The 21,384-nt window shown below is 55.9% G+C and overlaps 6 protein-coding genes across 6 annotated transcripts; 4 read left to right on the top strand and 2 right to left on the bottom strand.

The window, feature by feature from the left end:
• Positions 1-605: 605 nt before the first annotated feature.
• On the top strand, positions 606-1,199 carry TRIREDRAFT_107715 (uncharacterized protein; the record flags this gene model as incomplete). The annotated part of the gene is made up of 1 exon (XM_006965724.1): positions 606-1,199. The coding sequence occupies one exon, from the start codon at positions 606-608 to the stop codon at positions 1,197-1,199; it is 594 nt and encodes a 197-aa protein (XP_006965786.1).
• Positions 1,200-2,151: 952 nt separating this feature from the next.
• TRIREDRAFT_4064 (threonine dehydratase) lies at positions 2,152-3,918 on the top strand (the record flags this gene model as incomplete). The annotated part of the gene is made up of 2 exons (XM_006965490.1): positions 2,152-2,259; positions 2,380-3,918. 2 exons carry the CDS (start codon positions 2,152-2,154, stop codon positions 3,916-3,918), a joined length of 1,647 nt encoding a protein of 548 aa, XP_006965552.1.
• Positions 3,919-7,904: 3,986 nt separating this feature from the next.
• Positions 7,905-13,180, top strand: TRIREDRAFT_78268 (uncharacterized protein; the record flags this gene model as incomplete). Its single annotated transcript, XM_006965723.1, has 3 exons — positions 7,905-10,856; positions 11,875-12,404; positions 12,501-13,180. 3 exons carry the CDS (start codon positions 7,905-7,907, stop codon positions 12,985-12,987), a joined length of 3,969 nt encoding a protein of 1,322 aa, XP_006965785.1. The 3' UTR covers positions 12,988-13,180.
• A 197-nt stretch (positions 13,181-13,377) lies between these two features.
• TRIREDRAFT_78264 (uncharacterized protein) lies at positions 13,378-14,381 on the bottom strand (the record flags this gene model as incomplete). Its single annotated transcript, XM_006965563.1, has 2 exons — positions 13,378-14,016; positions 14,096-14,381. 2 exons carry the CDS (start codon positions 14,379-14,381, stop codon positions 13,667-13,669), a joined length of 636 nt encoding a protein of 211 aa, XP_006965625.1. The 3' UTR covers positions 13,378-13,666.
• A 1,109-nt stretch (positions 14,382-15,490) lies between these two features.
• On the top strand, positions 15,491-18,154 carry TRIREDRAFT_122015 (serine/threonine protein kinase; the record flags this gene model as incomplete). Its single annotated transcript, XM_006965722.1, has 4 exons — positions 15,491-15,515; positions 15,846-15,965; positions 16,053-17,572; positions 17,674-18,154. The coding sequence occupies 4 exons, from the start codon at positions 15,491-15,493 to the stop codon at positions 17,884-17,886; spliced, it is 1,878 nt and encodes a 625-aa protein (XP_006965784.1). The 3' UTR covers positions 17,887-18,154.
• Positions 18,155-19,305: 1,151 nt separating this feature from the next.
• TRIREDRAFT_27600 (uncharacterized protein) lies at positions 19,306-21,150 on the bottom strand (the record flags this gene model as incomplete). Its single annotated transcript, XM_006965516.1, has 2 exons — positions 19,306-20,740; positions 20,882-21,150. Coding segments are annotated over 2 exons (1,704 nt in total), but the record flags the coding sequence as incomplete, so codon positions are not given.
• Between the last annotated feature and the right edge of the window lie 234 nt (positions 21,151-21,384).

Below are 21,384 nucleotides of genomic sequence, written 5' to 3'. Positions count from 1 at the left end.
CCAAAAAGAGCGACAAGCCGAATTGAAAGGCGGAGACTCGGAGCCGGGGGGGCGGCACTGGCGCTAGACCCGATTAAGAAGAGCGATTCGAGACGGGAGGATTCAAAAGATTTGAGTTTTGGGTTTTAGGGGGAGGTCGCGTGGGGAAGCGAATGAGGCTCAGACTCTGTTTCGCTGGCTGGTTTGACTGAGCCTCGCAGGAGGAGGCGGTGCGAAAGAGGGGGGAAGCAATCCATTTGTGTGTGATGGAAGAGTCATGATTTGGGTTTGCTGGTATTTGGAATTTGGGCGCTGTCAGTAGTAGAGCATTAATGCGAGTTTGTATAAGAGTCGGCGCATCGCTCTTTGGTTGATGATTTCTTGTCCATCATCATCGCAACACCTCACAAGGTCGCCTCGCCTGTCTGATCCAGCACCAACTCCCACCAAGCCGAGTCACTACCTACCTATTATAGCACTCTTTTGTCATACTACTCTTGGCGCAGTGTTCCATCACCACAACTTCCAGTTATTATCGACCTTTTTACTTGGCTGTCTTACCGGTCCTTTTGATTATTACCCTTTACGTATTACCTACACCATCAATACCGATCAATCAATCAATCATGGCCCTCGTCATCGGCCTCGTCGCAGCGGCCGCCAAAGCCATAAGCAGCAACGACAACGACCGGCACCAGAACAACAACCACAGCAGGTTCCGCGACGGCCTGTATCACCACCACAACAGCCACAACAGCCACAACAGCGGCCACCACAGCTGCTGTAACAGTCATCACAACAGCTGCTGCAACACCACCTCATCTCCCCTTGCCGCTTACTCTCCCCTATTGACGGGCAGCCGCCGCGCCGAGCGTCGGATGGAGAGAAAGCTGCGCAAGGCGGAGCGAAAGGGCAGAAACACCGACATGCTGCTGTCCATGATGGGCGGTTCCAGGGGGGCTTCCGGTTCAACAGGGCTGTCTGGTGACAGCGCTACAGCGAGTACGCATCATCATCATCAGCCTGGTCATGGTGGTGGTGTCCCTTACGTGGGCTACGGCGAGAGCTCAAGGGGTCGAGATGTGTCTCCCGAGTCACAGAGGGGGCATCAATGGCGGGATGACGATGAGTTCCAGGGTCACGAGCGGACGGGAAGCTCCTCGGAGGCGTTGCCGTCGTATGAGCAGGCGGTTCGCCGGTCGGATAAGTCGAGGAGATGAGATGTGACGATGCAAGAGCGTGGTGGTGGTTCAGCTGCATTCTCCCTGGCCTGGTGTGCCTGTATGATAGGCTTGTTTTGTTTGGAGGGCTTGCTGAGGTTCACGCGGGATGACGTGGGAAGATATATTGGGTTCGTCTGAAGAGGGACATATTTCATCTAGATACCATTAGAATGAGTAAATGAGTGCTTGGCTTCTTACTATGCAATTTTGACGAGGACTAAGATTCTGTGCCTGGTTCGATGAGAGTGAATTAACACGATACTTCTACAGGTGTCTTACGGGTACCTACCTATAGTAGCAGGTGCTGTACTAACAGAAGAATTGAGGGCAAGTGGGCGCTGCTGGCTCAACTCCGATATCGATGCGCCTGGGCTCCATGTCTTGATTGACTCAGTGCGCGCTGCAGCTGCTTCACAGACATGCATCGAGCTGAGGCTCCATCGTGACATTCGGGTCTCTTGGCTTATTATTTCCCTTTTCTGTGAAGTATTACGCTGTCAATTGACGGCAGTTCAACTGCTGAAGAGAGTATAAAAAAGGGCGCCGCATCCGGATCAAGTCAGAGAGAGCGCAGCCTCTCCATTCCATCAGGGCGGTCGCTAGCACATGCACATGCAACTGACGCCACCTTTCTTGGGGATTCTCCAGAAAAAAACTCTTGGAGGGGTCCGATTTATCGGAGGCTATCGCTCATACCAGACCTTAATCATCCTGCAACCGGCCATCACAGTTGCCTGCTGAACCTCCTTCTCCTCCATCCACCTCCACCCTCATCTATTCACCAGCAGAGAGGGCAGCAAAATAACGACTCGAGCGGCTGCATTGTTTTCCAGTACCTTTTTGTGACTTTATATCTACAATGCCGGGCGTCAATGGCACGTCGTTAATGCCCAACGGCGACGTGGGACACGGCACTCGCCGGCCCTCGTCGTCGTCGGCATTCAAGAACATGGCCCTGACAGAATACAGCGCAAACCCGTCACCACCGCCAGAGACGATAGATGATGGCGCCGCGCTGGTGCCGGAGGATCTGCAGCTTCCAGACGGACATCCTGACGTGAGTGCCCTGTAGCCTTGTAGCCCTGCAGCCCTGCAGACGGCTGCCCTGTGTTCCTGTTTCTGCCCCCCTCCAAGACGCCTACAAGAAGACTGACGCAGCACCCTCGCCGAGACACAGTACCTGCGCATGATTGCCAGCGCAACCTCCCGAGTCTACGAGGCCTGCAAGATCACGCCGCTCGAAAAGGCCATCAACCTGAGCAACCGGTGCGAGTGCAATGTCATGCTCAAGCGCGAGGACCTGCAGCCCGTCTTCAGCTTCAAGCTGCGCGGCGCCTACAACAAGATGGCCCATCTCGACCCGGCCGAGAGCTGGCGCGGCGTCGTCTGCTGCTCCGCCGGCAACCATGCCCAGGGCGTCGCATACTCTGCGCGCAAGCTCAAGATACCCGCCACCATCGTCATGCCCGAGGGCACGCCAAGCATCAAGCACCTCAACGTCGCCCGCCTCGGCGGCCACGTCGTCCTGCACGGCGCCGACTTCGATGCCGCAAAGGAGGAGTGCGCGCGCCGCGCCAAGCACGATGGCCTCATCAACATCCCGCCCTTCGACGACCCCTACGTCATTGCTGGGCAGGGCACCATTGGCAGCGAAATGTTCAGCCAGGTCAACATGGCCAAGGTGGAGGCCATCTTCTGCGGAGTCGGCGGTGGCGGCCTCATTGCGGGCATTGGCTTGTACATCAAGCGCATGGCACCCCACGTCAAGATCATTGGCGTCGAGGCGTCTGATGCGAACGCCATGGCGCAATCTCTAAAGCTGGGGAAGAAGGTTACGCTGCCAGAGGTCGGTCTGTTTGCTGATGGTGCGGCTGTCAAAGTCCCCGGAGAGGAAACGTTCCGCATCTGCCGCGAGGTTGTTGACGAGGTCATCGAGGTCACCACCGACGAGATCTGCGCCGCCATCAAAGACATGTATGATGATACCAGGTCCGGCCTGGAACCGGCGGGTGCCCTGTCCATTGCCGGCTTGAAGAAGTACGTTGCGCGGGAGCCGTCTGTTGATTTTAAGAGGACACTCATCGCAGTGACCTCGGGCGCCAACATGAACTTTGATCGACTAAGATTTGTCGCTGAGCGTGCCACGCTGGGTGAGGGCAAGGAGGTGCTCATGGCCGCCAGCATCCCCGAGCGCCCTGGAGCTTTTGCCAAGCTCGTCGACACCATCATGCCTCGCCCCGTCACAGAGTTTTCCTACCGCTACTCCTCTGGCGACGTTGCCAACGTCCTCATTGGTCTCTCCATTACGGTGCCGGCGGCCCAGAGAGCCGAGGAGGTGCGCTCGCTCATGGAGCGCATCCGCGGCGAGGGCATGGAGGTGACGGACCTTTCCAACGACGAACTCGCCAAGAGCCATGTGCGCTACCTGATTGGCGGCCGCACCGGCGTGGAGAATGAGCGCGTCTTCATGTTCAACTTCCCCGAACGGCCGGGGGCGCTGGAAAAGTTCCTCTCCACGCTGCGGCCCAAGTTCAACATCAGCCTGTTCCAGTATCGTACATATGGCGGAGACGTGGCCAAGGTGCTGGCAGGCATCCAGTGCCCGCCGGAAGAGAACGCCGAGCTGGAGCAGTTCCTCGAGGAACTGGGGTACCCGTCAGAGGAGTGTACCAACTCGGCAGTTTTCAACATGTTTTTGAAAAGTACCAGCCAGTAGGACGGCATTAAATCGGGATGAATGGGTGACGGGAACATATCCGCGGCGTTTGGTTTACATGATTGTTTAAAAGGATATCTTTCTTTTCCTTTCTTCTGTTTCGTTATTCCTATTGCGGACTTGCGGTGCTGTTCTTTTCGCTACGCATAGGATAAAAAGGTGCCCGACTGGGAAGCTGTATACAATAGAATTGAAGCCATGATTCCATCTGCAAGCGAAGCCGAGCCTGTATTAACGACCTAGCGAGAGCGGCAGAGCGGCTACACGGATCTGTGGAAGACAAAGAGGGAAAGCGGTTGCGTGCATACCTATAGTAGGTACTTGGTCACTCAGGAATTTCCGAACGTGTGGCATGGCTTGGCTGATTTGTGAATGACTTGGGTATGAGGCATTCTTGTCAGCTTTGGGGGCTCTTTTCTTGGCCCCCTCCCTAGAAGGTGCGCTGTTTGGTTCTGCTTACGGGGACACACGGCGGCAGAGTTTTGGTGTGAATGAGTGCTTTGGAAAATACCATAGTTGGCTGAAAACATGCGTGAGAATGAGAAGAATGTTTAGAATGGTGGTTTAGGTGGTGACAAACCATCAGGCACGAGCATCACGTTTTCTATAATCGACGGAGGAACTTACCGCAAGTGGCGTTTCAACGGAGTGTCACTTCGGAGGCAGATGCGAGATTGCCGAGGGCTGCTTCTTGGTGTGCTATTGATGTTGTTTCTGCATGAAACGTTTTCTCTCGCCCGGCAAAATTGGTGGTCAGAGAGCGTTGTGCTGAGGTACATGTCACCTGCTCGGTCTGGTAATGATGCAAAGGAAGGCCTCTTGAATGCGGACTTTGGATACCTTATGATATACCCCAGGCATGCGTAGGGCTAGGGATCAACGCCTCTAGATCTACATACACGGAGGTACTGTACGCACGTATGTATGCATTATTGAGCTGAAACTTGGGAGGTCAGCACAGCGATTTCCAGATATCGGACGGCTTATGCCAGAGGGAACGTGGTATCAACGGACGAGGTGGTGCATGCGGCTTGGATGCCCAGAAAGGTACGAGTTCCTGATAATCATAAGGTCATTCAGGTACGTATGCAAGGAACGTGTAACATCACTGTAAATGGATTTAATCACATCATTTTCAACCCCATTAATCCTTCTATTGGTTTCTTCTTTCATGAGAAAAAAAATTGTCGCTTTATATCCCTTGGGCCCTTGCAGTGAGATCGCGCGAAGCCTCGCTGCACAACAGGCCGAATACTTTGACATGGGATTGATTGTACATAGTATTTGGCTGTTACGAGGACCTGGTCGGCAAGGCAGGGCAAGGTAATAAGGGCAGCTTCCAAACTGCCTTCCATTCTGATTCTGTTGTTCTTTTTTAGGGAACCCCCCCCTGGTCAGTGCGTCACGGCTAGATGGCCCGTGCTTTTTTCTTCCCATCCCGAGCGCACGGATTGTTTAGCGCGCTGTGCAGAGGGGGGGATTGGTACATCTCTTCTGTCGGGTGCCTGTACAATTACTCTTGTGTTGGCTTCCACGAGTAGCACTCATACGATAGGTGCAATCTATATCAACTTGGAACGGAGTGGCAATGCCGTACAAGGAACGCAGTGATATAGTTGGCGGGACGAGGCAAGGCTGGCTGGCACAGTCCAACTGAGAGGGTTTCTGCTTGTATGTTCTGTACTGTAGCGCAGGTCAGCCATGAAGGATCGTGGTGGCGTCTCATTGGAGGCACATGTACCTCTACCTACCTAGGTGCTAGGTAAGGTATTGTTCTATTGTTCTGCGAATGTTCCTTGGCCTGATGGAGTTTGGCGAGACTGGCGGGCATATCCCTTTACTGTCCATCTGTCTGAGAGAGATAGGCGAATTTTAGGAAATAGATTCTTTTCTTTTTATCTCCAAACGAGAAACGCCTCGAGATGACCAGACTGCCTTCTACAGAAGATGCGCCGTTGCATTGTCAAGCCCTTTGATTGCCACGTTTTCAAGGGACCCTGTGGTTGAGGTGAAAAGGATTTGGCGCCGCTGGCGTCATCTCGACTTCGGCAATAGGGCCGTAGCTCGACTCCAGCCTGTCTTGGGCTTAGCCTGGTCGGTACAGCTACCTACCTTATGCGTTACAAGTACAGTACCACTCGATGCCAGCGCTGTCAAAGGCCCTTCGAGGTCTTCCATGCAAAGTCGCTGCAGAGAAAATCTCTGGAGGAATCGACATCACCCTTGACATGTCGCAAAACCCCCCTTGCTGTGCCCGCATGCAGTAGTATCTAGAAGTGCACGTACCGAGTACAGAACCAAAGACGGACCCCCCCTTGCTGTTTGCTGCCGAGATGCTGCACTCGCCCTGGTCGTGAGGCTCTCCGTCCGCGCTACGGGTTAGCACCTCATCTGCGTTACAGGCGGTACGGGGGACTCCGTGGCGGTGGTACAGGTACCTCCTGACTTTGGAGGTGCAACCTTGAGGTACTCGTACAAGCCCAACTCCCCGTCTCTCCCTACTGCTACTAGGTACCTTACCTGACGAGGCTCGACCGACAACTGACTGTTAGGTAGTTTGTCATCCCTCTTCCCTCAGCCCAGCCCGTCTCTCCGTCCGTTTACTACTAGCACTTTCATTGTGCATACCTCTTAAACATACATACTGTGCTCCCCCATCCCATCCCATCGCCAGCCCTTCTCGGCGTGGCCGTTGATCGACCGCTGCTTGATCAGTCCATCTCGGCTGTTGTCTGCCACCCCCCGGCAGCGCTCCGCTGCAGGGCTCCTGCAGGCTCTCGCTCGCTCGCTCGCTGAGACCGCCTCCAACAGAACCCTAGCCTACCTGCTGTACATACCTTACTAGCCACAGCTCGCCACGCCAGACCTCGGAGTTACCCCACGTCAACGTCAAGGGAAAAAAAAGCTGTAGCATCCATACCAGCAGCCGGCGGGATTTGCTTGTTCTTCTGCTAAGGCATGACTAGGTAGGTAGGTAATAGCCTCCCCTCGCTGCCGTTGTACTAACTACAGGAGTTGGTGTGTGTGTGTGTGCGTGCGCAGAAGCGCTGCGTCTCGTCTGCGCAGTGACCCTCCACTCTCGCTGCTCCGGACCCTCTTCCATCGACCCTCCCTCCGTGTCGTCTCTTTCTTCCTCTCTCCAGCTCCGAAGCCGACCCTTGATCTCAGCCGCTCACTAACACTCGAGTGTGCAGCCCCAAGACGCTCGGAGACGCCTTCCCTATCATCGTCAACCCTCAGCAAACCCGTCGCTCCTTGATTGCTGCGGTGCAGCTCCTCTATCCTTGGTGGGCATCCCTCTCCGCCACTTTGGCCTGGGCTGCCGTTGTTTGCTAATGACCTCGACCTAGCCTGTTGGCTGCTGGCACGCGACCGCCTCTGCCCTGCGCCGAGTTCCAGAGACAATTCAAACGGTCGCCAATGTTGCCGAGCATTGGGCTGTCATCTTTTCCATCAATATCCTCCCTCATTTCATCATCATAGCGAAGCCTTGCAACAATCTTCGAGCTGAACCTCCTTTCTACGCAATAGTCGGTGACAGCTGGACCGCCTCCCGTCACCGCGACATCCACAACCCTGGCCCGATATCGCTTACCCAAACGCATAATTCCGAAGCCTTTGTGTCGAACTCGTCGCTACGAATACGTAAAGGGCTATCGTTGCGAAGAACTTTCCATGCGAAGCTGCCGCTGGACGAGCCAGAGCACGAGCACGGCATCTGTCAGCTTTGTCCGAAAAAGAGCATGACCCGGGCTTCATCACGACGCTTCCGAATCCAACAGCGACACCTCACGATCAGTGGCCAGGAACAAGATAGAATCAGCTAAAGGCAGCGTGGGAGACGCTTGCTTTCAAGCAAAAACAAATCTCCCCAAGGCTTTCTGCGAACGCGCGGTGCGGACAGCCGCAAAACCGCCGAGGCGTCTTGCACAGCCCGACATCATAACGGTCCCCGCACACAGATTTGGCCCATCAAGAGCATCAACATGAGACGCAGTCGCTCCCCAAGTGCGCCTTCGCACTATCGGGCGCTGGGCCATCATGGCAACGGGGCCAAGTCCGACTCCATCGCGCTCATCCGGTCGTTCAATGTCGAGAACAACCCGACACGGCCGATGCGACCATCCCCGCTCACGGCGTCGACCATCAGGGACATGCCATTGGACCTGGTAGATCGCATCCGAAGCTTTCCCCTCTTCCAGTCTGCGTCGGAAGAGTTTTTAGTAGCCATTGGCAATCATCTGAAACCGCAGGTCCACGCGCCCAACGACCACATCATCACAGAGGGGGACGACGCAAAGGCCATGTACTGGCTGGTGCGAGGCGTCGTCGCAGTCACGTCTCGCGACGGCGAAGCGGTTTATGCAGAACTCAAGGCCGGTGCGTTTTTCGGCGAGATCGGAGTGCTCATGGACATGCCTAGGACGGCCACCATTGTCGCCCGAACCAAGTGCCTGTTGCTGGTGCTGAAAAAGGAAGACCTGCAGACCGTCATGCCCAAGTTCCCGGAGATGGAAAAGGCCATTCGGCAGGAGGCGGAGGAGAGGCTGAGCGTGCTCAAGAAGAAGCGACTCGAGCGCGGCGCCAGGCTCAAGTCTGCCAAGAGCGATGCTGCTGCGCGAGCGACGGCGCCTGGCGAAGTGTCGACGGGAGAGACGGGCGCGATCAAGGACGGCACGGTGGTCAAGTCCAAGAAGCGAAAATCCCCCAGCCCCAGCGTCATCGAAGACCCGGCCCTCGGCAGCGCATTGGGGAGCGGCTTTGTCAACATCCGAAAGACGCTCAAGGAACTCCCTCTCTTCTCGAACCTGCCGCCCGACGTCCTCCACTTCCTCGGCTTGAGCGTCCAGCCAAAGACGTACCCGCCCTTTACCGACATCGTACGCGAGGGCAGCCCTGGCCACGAGATCTTCTTCATCGTCCGAGGCGAGGCGGAGGTTATCCATCAGCAGCAGCCCAAGACGGATAGGGAAGCCGAAAGCTTGACCCGATCGATCCAGAAGAGACCCCGGCTGAAGGCTGGGCAATACTTTGGAGAGGTTGCGAGCCTGGGCCTGTCTCGTGGGCGCACCGCGACCGTCAGGTCAATCACAACGGTGGAATGCTTGATGATACCGGGGGAAACGCTGGATGAGCTGTGGTCTCGCTGCTCTCCCGACATCAAGTCACAGGTGGAACAGACGGCATGGCATCGCTACAACTATCGGGACGAGGACGTTGACATGGCCGATGTCGACCCGCGACGCAAGGCGAGCAAGTCAGACCCTCCAACGCCGAAACTCGCCCGGCTCAGCATTCCCGATGTCGGTTTCACAACACCCTTCAAACCGCTATCCGCGTCTCCCCGGGATGCTTCCGAGGTCATGGAGCCCAAGGATCCGGATCCTTTTCTGAGCGTCGACATGGAGAATCTGAGAAACCGAAGGAGACATTCGGTAGCACCGCCCACCGCGCCCACCACGCCCACCACGCCGACCGAGACTGCACCCACAACACCTGCGAAGCAAAATGGGACACGGACTCATTTGCCAGAGCAACCGTCTCCCATGTCCGTGACTGCGCCAGAGCCCGAGTTGTTTGACATGCCGGCTAAGCGGGCTAAGACCCTGTCACACCGGCCGCACTCTCTCCGGCCTAATACAATCACGGACAATATCCTGGTGCACATCTTCCAGTATGCTGATATTGGAGAGCTCTTGAGGCTGCGGCGTGTCAACAGCCACTGGAAGCACCTCTTGACTACGTCCCCGAAGCTGTGCAGATATGTCGATCTCTCCTACTACAACAGGAAGGTCACTGACCAGGTCATCATCGAGGTCCTGGCGCCCTTTATCGGAACGCGCGCGCTCGTGATAGACCTCAACAACTGCTTCCACATCACCGATGAGGGCTTCTCCGTGCTGTGGAAGACGTGCGGCAAGAATGTGCAGAGGTGGAGGATGCGCTCGCTATGGGACGTTTCGGCGAACCAGATTCTCGAGATGAGCGAAAACGCCAAGGGCCTCAGGGAAGTGGACTGGAGCAACTGTCGCAAAGTCGGGGACAATTTGCTTGGGCGAGTTGTGGGATGGGTTGTCCCCGAACCTCCGCCAGTGAGCAACAGCAAGGTGGTGATTGCCAGCTCGGGGAGAAAGGCGAAGGAGAAGGCTGCCCAGCAACCCGCCCCCAACATGCCGCCTCCCGGAACGGTCATTGGTTGCCCCAAGCTGAACACGCTGAACCTCTCGTACTGCAAGCACATCACGGACCGATCGATGGGCCACCTGGCCGCTCATGCCTCGAATCGGCTCGAGTCGCTGTCCCTTACTCGCTGCACGTCCATCACAGACGCGGGGTTCCAGGCTTGGGCGCAGTTCAAGTTTGAGAAGCTGACGCATCTGTGCCTGGCGGATTGCACCTATCTCTCCGACAACGCCATTGTGGCCCTCGTCAACGCGGCCAAGAACCTGACCCATCTCGACCTGTCCTTTTGTTGCGCGCTTTCCGACACAGCAACGGAGGTTGTCGCCCTCGGTCTTCCCCGGCTGCGCGAGCTGAGGCTTGCCTTCTGCGGTAGCGCCGTGAGCGACGCCAGCCTGGAGAGCGTGGCCCTGCACCTCAACGAGCTCGAGGGCCTCTCTGTTCGCGGCTGCGTCCGCGTGACGGGCAAGGGCCTGGAATACATTCTCAGGGGCTGCACGCGCCTCAAGTGGGTCGACGTCAGTCAGTGTCGCAACCTGGAACCGTGGCTGCGGGCAGGCAGCATATCGAAATGGGGATTCGACAGCCGGGCTGGGAAGCCGGAGGCGACGTCGGTGAATAGCTGGCCAACGACGGCATTCGACAGCGTGATTGGAGACTTGCCCACGCCGCGGACGATGAGCGTTGCGATGCTCACGACGCCCAACTTTTTCCCGCGGCCGGGCGCCTCGCTCTTGGGCAGGAGAACGAGGCAGCCTGTCAAGTTTATCATAGAAAAGGGGACCGACGGGCTTCGATAACCTGGTCCTTGACCCCAATTCTCATCACTCAGCATCTTATCGGGAAAGGAATCTCATCATCATTGTTATCATTATCTTAGCGAAAGCAATCATCTTTAATGTCCTTGCGAGTTCCTTTTCTTTTCTGTACAAGGAATAGTCCTACTATAAGGCATCTCACACCTGTATCTTATTCACAAAACTCATGGCAAGGAGAAGGGAGCATCTACCGGTGTTGGCAGGGAGGGCTATCTAGAAAAGGGCAAGAGCAAGGAGTACCACAGGGAAGGGAAAAGGGGTCGGGAGCACTGGGCTATACGATGTGACGATACCCTCCGATGTATGCAGCATGAAGCGTTTCGGTTGGCTGGTGATGGTTAGACGGGGGCATGAGTGTTTTTTTTTTTTTTTTAATTGGGTAACATGTAATTGCATAGTGAATGGAGCACATGGAATGGGAAAGCATTCAGCCGGAGCATCTGGAACTATGAGGCACAAGACGAAAGAAGTATGCGGAACTTGGCGGAGTTGACGTCGATGACTCGGTCGAGGCAGAACACACTCAGCAGTCATAGAGTGAGTGTACTTAGACAAGGTACCTAAGGCAGTAGAGGTAAGGTATGTGAAGTTGAGGCACTGCCTTAGTCATCGCCGTCGTCGCCCGAAAGGCTTCGGCGCCACTGCGGGAGGCTTCCACAGGCTTCTAGCACGTGACGCGGACTTAGGTATGGCGGGCATCCGGCCAACGTCATGGCCCAGCTTTACTGGCAGCTTGCAGCTGGAACCCCCAAAATATATGACCTCGATATTTCTGATCCGTTTCTCCCCTCTTCATAATAGTACAACAACCAAACAGCCACACGACAACCGAAACAACAGTCATCTCTCCAACCACGAAAATACGACTGCAAATCTCGACACCTCCGAAACAGACAACATTCTCGATTATAGAGCAGCAAAACCCGGCACAGCCATGTCCTTTACGCTGAGCATTCAGCAAGGCCCTGCGCGCATTGCGCAGCAGCGGCTCCTCCCCGCGCTCACGAAATCCGCCCTCCGGACGCCCATGTCGATGCGCAGCTTCCACCAGCTCAAGACGCCCAAGAGCAGCGGCGCCTTCTTCACCTCGCGCCTGGGCTCGGCGACGACGCGGCACGGCTTCGCGCGCTCCTACTACCAAGAGACGACCAGCCAGTCGCAGGCGTCGTCGGCGACGAGCGGGACGGGGCTGCGCAAGCTGCTGGTTGGAGGCGCCATCTTTGGCGGCACGCTCGTGGCCATCAACGCCGTCTTCAACCGCGAGACGAGGGAGGACGGCGGGATGCCGCTGTTTGAGCGCGAGTACCTCAACAACACGTTCCTGCACACGGGCCTGGGCGTGGGCATCATTGGGTTGACGGCGAGGCAGATGGTGCAGACGGGCTTCGTGTACCGGCTGATGGTGACGAACCCGTGGGTGGTGGGCTTGGGAGGACTGGCGCTGAGCTTTGCGACGATGATTGGGACTCGGTCCATTAGCCCTGACAAGTGAGTATCTTTTTTTGTTTCCCCCCCCTTCTGCATCAGAAAGAAGAGATGGAAGATGGAATGATTCAGTATACTGACATGCATGGGTAACTGCAGCTACATCCCCAAGTATGCCCTCTGGACCGCCTTCAACGCCACGCAGGCCGCCTTTGTCGCTCCCCTGCTGGCCTTTGTCCCCGTTCCGCTGCTCGCCCGCGCCGGTCTCTACACCGTCGCCATGATGGGCTCGCTGTCCATTGTCGGCGCCACGGCCAAGCAGGAGAAGTACCTCTACATTGGCGGCCCCCTGCTGGCCGGCGCCGCCATCGTCGCCGCCTCGGGCTTCGCGCCCCTGCTCATCCCCGCCACGGCCGTCCGGACGCTGGCCTTTACCGAGAGCATCTGGCTGTACGGCGGCCTGGCCGTGTTTGGCGGCTTCACGCTGTACGACGTGCAAAAGGTGCTGCACCATGCCCGGCTGGCGCAGGCGGGTGTGATTAAGCGGGATCCCGTCAACGAGAGCATCTCGCTGGAGCTGGACTTTTTGAACATTTTCATTCGCTTTGTGCAGATTCTGTCGATGAACCAGAACCGGAGGAAGTAAAAGGAACGGGGGATGAGATAAGGAGTTTGAGGAAGGTGTTTTTTGTTTTTTGAGATGATGTGTTCTCTCTTCTCATTGTATGACAAATGGAGAAAAATGGGTTGGTTGCGGGAGGAAGCACACTCCGCTCATTGGAATCGAGTATATAATACCACGGCATCTCTTACTGGGGAGATGCAGGGCAGCTTGTATGTAACATCTGCATCATCAAGTGGAGGACGAATTGCAAATCAGTAAAATAGTAAAACAGTAAAACATTAAAAAAAAAAAAAAAAAAAAAAAGAGGAAAATCAATTTTCAAAAACTTGAAATCAGTGTCATTGTGTTGATAAGCTATGTGACCCTTGGTTGAAGTTGTAATGAGTGCGCCGTAAATGTGCCGTAGATGTACAAATGGGTATAATGTTGAATGATAAACTCCATCCCGCCCCCCTTTCCTATTCGCATCCTCGTCTTCATATGCTCGACTTCATACCCTCCTCTTCACACCGTCCTCCTCTTCACATCGTCCTCCTCTTCACATCGTCCTCCTCTTCACATCGTCCTCCTCTTCACATCGTCCTCCTCTTCATATCGTCCTTCTTCTCCTTCTTCTCCTTCTTCTTCTCCTCCTCCTCGTTCCCTCTCTTCACAACGTCATCCTCATTCCCCGTCCCCCCATCCTCACACCAAAAACAATTCACTCCAAGTCCTTAAACGGCCTCAGATAATGACTCGGGCACTCATACCCGTCCGGGTTCCTCTCCAGATACAGCTGATGGTACTCCTCGGCGGTCCACCACTTGCCCGCGGGCACAATCTCGGTGACGACCTTGCCGCCCCACCACTGGCTGTTGACCTTGTCGGTGACCTCGCGCGCGATGCGCTCCTGCTCGGGCGAGTGGAAGTAGATTCCCGAGCGGTACTGCGGGCCCGTGTCGGGGCCTTGCTTGTTGAGCGTCGTGGGGTCGTGCATGCGGTAGAAGAACTCGAGGAGCTGGCGGTACGAGACTTGGGTTGGGTCGAAGATGATGTCTGCGGCTTCGGCGTCTTTTTATTTTTCAAAAGAAAGAAAAATTCTTGTCAGTAATGTTCCTGATGTGTTAATAAGGGGGCAGCTTCAGCTTACGACCAGTCTTTCCGCCGCAGACGGCGCGGTACGAAGGGTTCTCGAGGTCGCCGCCGATGAAGCCGACTTTTGCGTCAATGAGGCCCTTGCCGGTGAAGTGCTTGCGGTAGAGGTGCTCGGTGCCCCAGTAGCAGCCCGCGGCGAGGGTGCAGCGCTCGGCGCCCTCGGGGATGGAGGAGGAGGACGAGGAGGAGGGTGACGAGCCTGATGGGGATTCGGGGGCGATGGAGAGGCGGGAGGCGGTTGTGAAGGGGCGGGTGAGGCGGGCGAGGATGGTGGTGAGCATTGTGGGCGGTTGGTGTTGACGTTTGATGTTTTTTTGTTTGGGTTTTTCTTGGTGGTTTGTGTGTGGTGGAGTTTAGGTAGCTGGTAGTATGTATGTTTCGGAAGCTCGGATATGGGGGGGTTGTTAAGATATGAGTTGAAAGTTGAGGGTTGGTTGTGAGATGGGATATGTAGACGACAAAGATGCGGACAGAAGTCGTTATATATCAACCCCTCTCAACGTCTTTTGATGATTCATAGACAAGAAGGAGGATAAGACTGAAGACACACAATTGGGAGAGAAAATCACAAAAAATATTCCATTGCTGCTTCGGCTTATTTTTGCCATGTCTGATGGGGCTTTTTGCATGACGCAATTGGACCCCTTCACCATCTTGGTACTAGCGAGCGAACCGCCATGACAAATCGCGGGCCGGTCGTGACAAGTTCTAGACCAGCTTGTGTCAAGTACATACTACTACTATTACATCTAATGGGTAAGGAGGGTTATTTGTTCTGTTCTGACAAGATGGTACCTACTCTGGAGCTGATTGATGACAGGAACCCAAGACTATACGTGTATCCGTCTGAACTGACATAATCGCCAAGTCCTCTCCAGGTAAGCATTAAAGCCGATCTACCAACCCTGGACACCAATACCTAGGTCACTCACTATAAATGCACCAATCAGCGCCCTGCAACCGCTATAAACCACAGCGCCCTCAGGCCTCCCAAGGTCACATACCTCTAAACCACCCCCGCTTCAACCCCCCTGTACTTCACATGTACCGCCTCCCCCGCTCCCGCTGCAGCAGCCACGTTCGCGGTACATGTTGCATCCCGCGTGTGGTCAAACCTCCTCCAAAGGGAGAAGAAGAAAAAAAAAAAACTCCAGTTTTCCTGAAACATTCAAATGATTCCACAGCTTCTAACCTCCGAAATTCCAAATCGCGATTCCAGTCACTGCACCGTTTCCAAATCCGTGCTTCCTCCAGAGATACCGGCTCGCCGCATCAAAGACTCGATGATTCCTTGAGGGGTTTCTTGAATTGAGTTTCTTTTTTTTTGGATTGCTGTTCGCTGCTGTCTGGATTTGGCGTCCAGGTTTGGCGGCGACTGTTTTGGGTGCGAATGATGTCTTGGAACCTGACCAAAAGTGAGTCCCTGGCGATGCGCCCCCCCTACGCCTCATTCTTGCTGGCTTCAGCGCCCGTCTGCTCAAAGGGTCTCTCTATGCTCTTCATCATGACAATCTACAATTCGTCATCGTTCTCCATCATCCATCTGTATTGTCCGGGCGCAACAATGACCTGCTTGATGCGCCTGAACCTGGCGCTGGATTGATTCGATTCCCGAATAGCCTCCAGCTCCAGTCTCGGCCTCATTCGAGGTCTCACGCTGCGGCTGATCCGCAACCACACGTGTTACCTATCGATACAGATAGACATTTCTCCTCTTGTCTCTTGCTGACGAATCGTCCTATCAGAGCTCAAAGAAACCCACCTGGGCTTCAAATCGTCGCCCTCGACAAAGGAAAAGGAAAAGGCCAAGAGCGGTGCCACCACCCCGTCTGACGCCAACAGCGTCGCCGAGAGGACCAGCTCAGGTACATTAACCAACCTCATACTCGCCTCCTCCTCCTCCTCCTCCTTCTCTCCCCCAACATAACTGACCCCTCGTTCGCGCCCCGTAGAAGCCCTCTCGCAGGAACCTGTCATCAAGCCCACCAAGCCCGGCATCCTCGTCCTCACCCTCTACGAAGCCCGCGGCCTCTCCCTCCCCGAACAGTACCAAGATGCCCTCGCAGCGAGTCATCCAACCGGCGCCCGCTCGACCGGAGACGCGCTGACCGGCTCCTCGCGCACCGGCGCCTCTCGAAACCCCTCTGCCTTCTCCGGCAGCCTCGACAGACCGCAGTCCTCCTCCGCGTCTGGCTTCAAGGGCATCCCAACGAACCACGGCCGTGTCTCGGGCAAGTACATGCCCTACGCGCTCGTCGACTTTGACAAGAACCAAGTCTTTATCAATTCCGTGGATGGAAACCCCGAGAACCCTGTCTGGGCTGGCTCCAACACGCAGTACAAGTTTGACGTGTCGCGCGTCGGCGAGCTGACCGTCCAGCTGTTCATGAGAAACCCCTCTGCCGCCGCCGGCACGGGCAGGACCCAGGACATCTTCCTAGGCGCCGTCCGTGTCATGCCCAGATTCGAGCCCGTGCCCGAAAACGCGTCGTCGAGCAAAAAGGGACAAGCCGACCGACCGCAAACGCAGGGCCACAGCGGCATCGGCTGGTTCGACTTACAGAACGGAACTGGCAAGATCCAGATTGGCGTCAACTTTGTCGAAAACCGCGTCGGCAAGCTCTCCATCGACGACTTTGACCTTCTGACCCTGGTCGGCAAGGGAAGCTTTGGAAAGGTCATGCAGGTCCGCAAGAAGGATACCGGCCGCATCTACGCCATCAAGACGATCCGAAAGGCCAAGATCATCACGCGATCCGAAGTAACGCATACCCTCGCCGAGCGCTCCGTCCTCGCCCAGATTAACAACCCGTTCATCGTCCCCTTAAAGTTCAGTTTCCAGTCCCCTGAAAAGCTCTACTTTGTCCTGGCCTTTGTCAACGGCGGAGAGTTGTTCTACCATCTATCTAAAGAGGGGCGCTTTGACATCAACCGCTCCCGCTTCTACACGGCCGAGCTGCTGTGCGCGCTCGAATGTCTACACGGCTTTAACGTCATCTACCGAGACCTGAAGCCCGAGAACATCCTCCTCGACTACCAGGGCCACATTGCCCTCTGTGATTTCGGTCTCTGTAAACTGGAGATGAAGGACGAGGATTCCACAAATACCTTTGTCGGCACCCCCGAGTATCTGGCGCCAGAGCTCCTCAAGGGCGAGGGCTACGGCAAGACCGTTGACTGGTGGACGCTGGGTGTGCTGCTGTATGAGATGCTGACGGGCCTCCCGCCCTTTTACGATGAGAACACAAACGAAATGTATCGCAAAATCCTGACGGCCCCCCTCAACTTCCCCGGCTACGACATCGTGCCACCGGCGGCCAGGGACCTCCTGACGAAGCTGCTCGAGCGCGATCCCAGCAAGAGGCTGGGCGTCAACGGGTCCACCGAGATTAAGTCGCATCCATTCTTCCACGGCATCGACTGGAAGAAGTTGCTGCAGCGCAAATACGAGCCTGCGTTTAAGCCCAACGTGGTGAGTTTCTTCATGATTTCTCTTTTCATCTCTCTCATACACACACTCTCTCTCGCTCTCCATGATGTCCAAGGAAAAGCCAGCTAATGTTGTAAACACAGGCCAACGCTCTCGACGTAGGCAACTTTGACGACATCTTCGTCAACGAACCCGCCCAGGACTCTGTCCCCGACGACTTTGTGCTGTCCAAGACGATGCAGGACCAGTTTGTCAACTTCAGCTACAACAGACCCGTCGCGGGACTCGACGACGCGGGAGGAAGCATCAAGGATCCGTCCTTCTTAGAGGCCTCTGAGGCGCGCGGACGGAGGTAGGGGGAGGGCGTGGAGGTGACAACATTGGGGACGAGAGGGTTTAACGATGGCATGTTTGGCTTTGTTTTGTTTTACTGCCTTTGCCCTGTTTCGCACGTAGAACGTGTCGGGGCAACGCATCGAGCATTGGATTCGGTCGCATCAGGTGGATACTCGGGGAGTCAAGGCGGGTTTTCGTGTTGTGTTTTGGCATCACAAATTTGTGTGCGCGTTTCTGCTTTTCGGATCTCCGCTAGATATATACAGTCTTGTTCGTTCGCTTGACGGCACTGCGGTGCTTTTTCAGCCTGAAATAAAACGCTTTCTCATAGATTACAGAGTTTTCCCTTGGGGCAGAAACGGTCTCTCGCCTTATAGAAGCATCGCCTTCAAGCATACTAAGACGCGATCCGTTTGAAATAGAATTGGTGAGAAACAAACGTTCAGCTGATCGAGAGAGAAGAAGAAACACCAACAGGTCCGGAACCCATAGCTCGTTTGCTGTTCAAACCATTCATTCCATCATGCAATCGTCATTTCGTTCAACCCAGAGCCATATCGGGAGAGAAGCAGGAGAGAAAAGCCGAGGTCTTTTGAAAGCCGAAGAAGAAAAAGAGGAAAGATGATGAGAGCCGGAAGATGAGGGGGGCGAGGACGCGGGCATAATCCTAACTAGCCAGCAGCGCCGCATCCCAAACACCGAGCGATCAACGCAATACCCAGCCGAGACCGAAACGAGGATAATGTCCATGTAATGGTCAAAGGGAGCCCTTCCATCGTCTCGCTGAAGAGCAACGGATTCTCCGACAGCTCAGCTAAGCCCATCTCGCAAGAAACAACACGGGCACGGTCCAGGGATCGGGTCAGAAGTCTATCGAGCAGGCATCACGTTGGTCACTAGCGTCGAGCTGACTGAGGCGACACTCCCCGACGCTGCACCTCACCGCATTGCCGTCCACTCTGATACGTGTACGGAGTAATGAAGACCGTGGGAGAAACACTCCGTCCACCAATATGGATCAGTTGTATTGCTTGTATGAGGTTCGCAAGACGACGACGCCAGGAAACGGGTAAACGCGTCGCATCCGATGATCCCTTGGTCCTGGCTCTCTCTCTCTCTCGCACTTGTGGGCATAGTCGTGCTTGCTTCCGGATACTGAGGCGAAAACCAGGTGGTCCAGGTAGTATCCAATCGTGGCATGTGCTTATGATCACATGGCCTCGCCAACCTTGAAATCAAAAGAGGGGTTGAAAGCGAGGAACGAAAGGAGTGACAAACATGAGCCCCTCGCAGCCTTGTCCAGGCAGAAGTCAGAAATAGTTGCCATTAAAATGATGATACAAGTAAGTGAACAAGAGAAGAGGATAAACAGACATGCTAATACAGATTGGGAGAAGGTAAGGTATCGCTTTGTCTCGTCATTCGTGCCGGGTGAGTGCGAGCTCTCGCTCCAGGGTTGATCTCCAGTGTATCAAGTCTCTGTCCTCGTCCTCCCAGTAGGCCAGCATGCCGACGGTTTTGTAAACAGAATCCTCCCAGTCGGTGGGCATGGCACACCCCGCTTTGGCGGCTGCTAGCAAAACCAAGGCGCTTCGCGTGCAGGCCCGAATCATGAACATGCTCCCATGATGTCGATGATGGAAACCAGGCTTGTTGACGTGTACCTGATGCATGTGTGTCTCCAGGCCCCGTTTGGCAAACTCTGCCACAGCTGGCTTGACGGGACGCCTTGTGGCATGAGCGCTAATGCTGGCCATGACAAAAGGCCAGTAAATCTGCTCCAAGAGATTAATCATCCTGCCTCGGAGGACCGACCGGCATATGCCGTCCTCTTCCACGGGAGTATGGATGGAGAGGTCAGCGGGCAGGCTCTCCGACCACTCGCGGATCTGAGCCTCGTACTCGGGCATCATATCCAGCAGCATGTCGAGCAGTACCGAGTCAGAGGAATAGCGCTGGCGGAGATCTAAGGCTTCTCTGGAAAGGCGGCTGGTGAGACGGCGGAGCGAGATCTCGGCGAGGTAGAACAGCCAGGCGGCGCGAGCCCGCTGTGTCTCGGAGTCTGGCCCGTCCGGAGACTCGGCCGGGGCAATTGGAGGCGCGGGGAAAAAGGGCGGATACAAGGTGCTCCCGGAATGGAGGATGTCGAAATCAGGAAGGTCTAGCTCCTGTCGTAGCTCTCGTTCCGACTTCCACGCAGACCAGTACACGGCCTGTTCTTGGGTATCTTGGCGGCCCATTTCCATCGAGTCGAGCGAGGCGTTGAGGTTCTGGGCCCGAGCCAGGAAGGGAAAGTGTTGGCAAGCTGCCAGGGCCTGAGAGAAGAAGCGCCATGCGTAGACGGGTTGGAAGACCATCATCAGATAGACGCCTGATAGAAACAGACACTGGGCGCCGACAATATCGGAGCGCACGAGCAGAATGCCGATGCGCTTCTGGGCGGCCTGAAAGAAGATCTGAGAGTCGTTGTAGGTCTGCGTGCCCAGCTTGGTCTCGCCGCTGGGGCCAAAGGGCGTGGCGATGCAGCCGAGAGCGCATATGATGAGCGCCAGGCACGAGGCGGGAGACCAGTCAATGCCGTCCAGAAAAGCGTTGATTACCATGCGGCGTGCCAAGACTTCGTCGAGGATTGGGTTCTTGCAGTGAATGTGCAGAAAGAAGTTGTCTAGTAATCTGTATATGCGGTGGGAATCCATATCAATAAGGCCCGCCAGCGATGCCGAGCCGGAGGGAGGGGTCGAGATGGCATCGGGAGGGGCGCGGTACGAGGCCGGCGAGTGGTGGTGGCTGCCGGAGTTCTGGAAGACCGGCCACTGCAGGATGTGGTCTACCCGCTGAGGCAGAAGGCTGATGTCCATATTGTCGTCCGGGTGCCTGCGACCCGACACACTGCTGACACTTGAGCTAGGGGCGTGCATTGCACCACCGATGCCGTCAAAGGTCCTGGATCGCGAGAGTGGGGGCAGCCGCTGGTGGTTGGAGAAGCCTGTGGTCGGAGCCGGAGCGAGAGCCGACGATGGCGGCGCGGCAGCCTCGGGGCCGGGTATGGGGACGGCATGCCGCAGCAGACGCTCCAGCTCGTCAATGCGATCGAGGATCTTCAGGCTGGCGGGGTCGAAGCTGGACAGATCCACCGGGGACTGAATGCACGTGGCGCCGACGCTGACGCAGTAACTACAGGCGGGCTTCTTGTTATCGCACTTTGTCTTGCGGGCTCTGCAGACCTGGCAGGCGGTGTTGGCCCGTTTCCTCGGATAGAAGGCGGTGCCGCGGGCTGCCGGGCGCTTCCCGGGGCGGCGGTTGAGGCCGGCCGCGTCTGCCGGTGACTGTGGGCCGTTTGCGCTGGCGTCGGCGTCGACATCTAGGTCGTCGACTTCTGGGGTGAGAGCCAAGGAGAGAGACGACGCATCGTGGGGATGATGACGGGCCATGGCGTTGGTGGTACTAGCACCAGCACCTGCACCTGCACCTGCGCCAGGGCCAGCCACGCCACTGCCATTGATGGAGAAGCTGCCTGT

Source organism: Trichoderma reesei (assembly GCF_000167675.1).
Source record: "Trichoderma reesei QM6a unplaced genomic scaffold TRIREscaffold_10, whole genome shotgun sequence".
Taxonomy (NCBI): Eukaryota; Fungi; Ascomycota; class Sordariomycetes; order Hypocreales; family Hypocreaceae; genus Trichoderma; species Trichoderma reesei.
The sequence above is the reverse complement of the archived record's forward strand: the minus strand, read 5'-3'. Positions and strand labels throughout refer to the sequence as shown.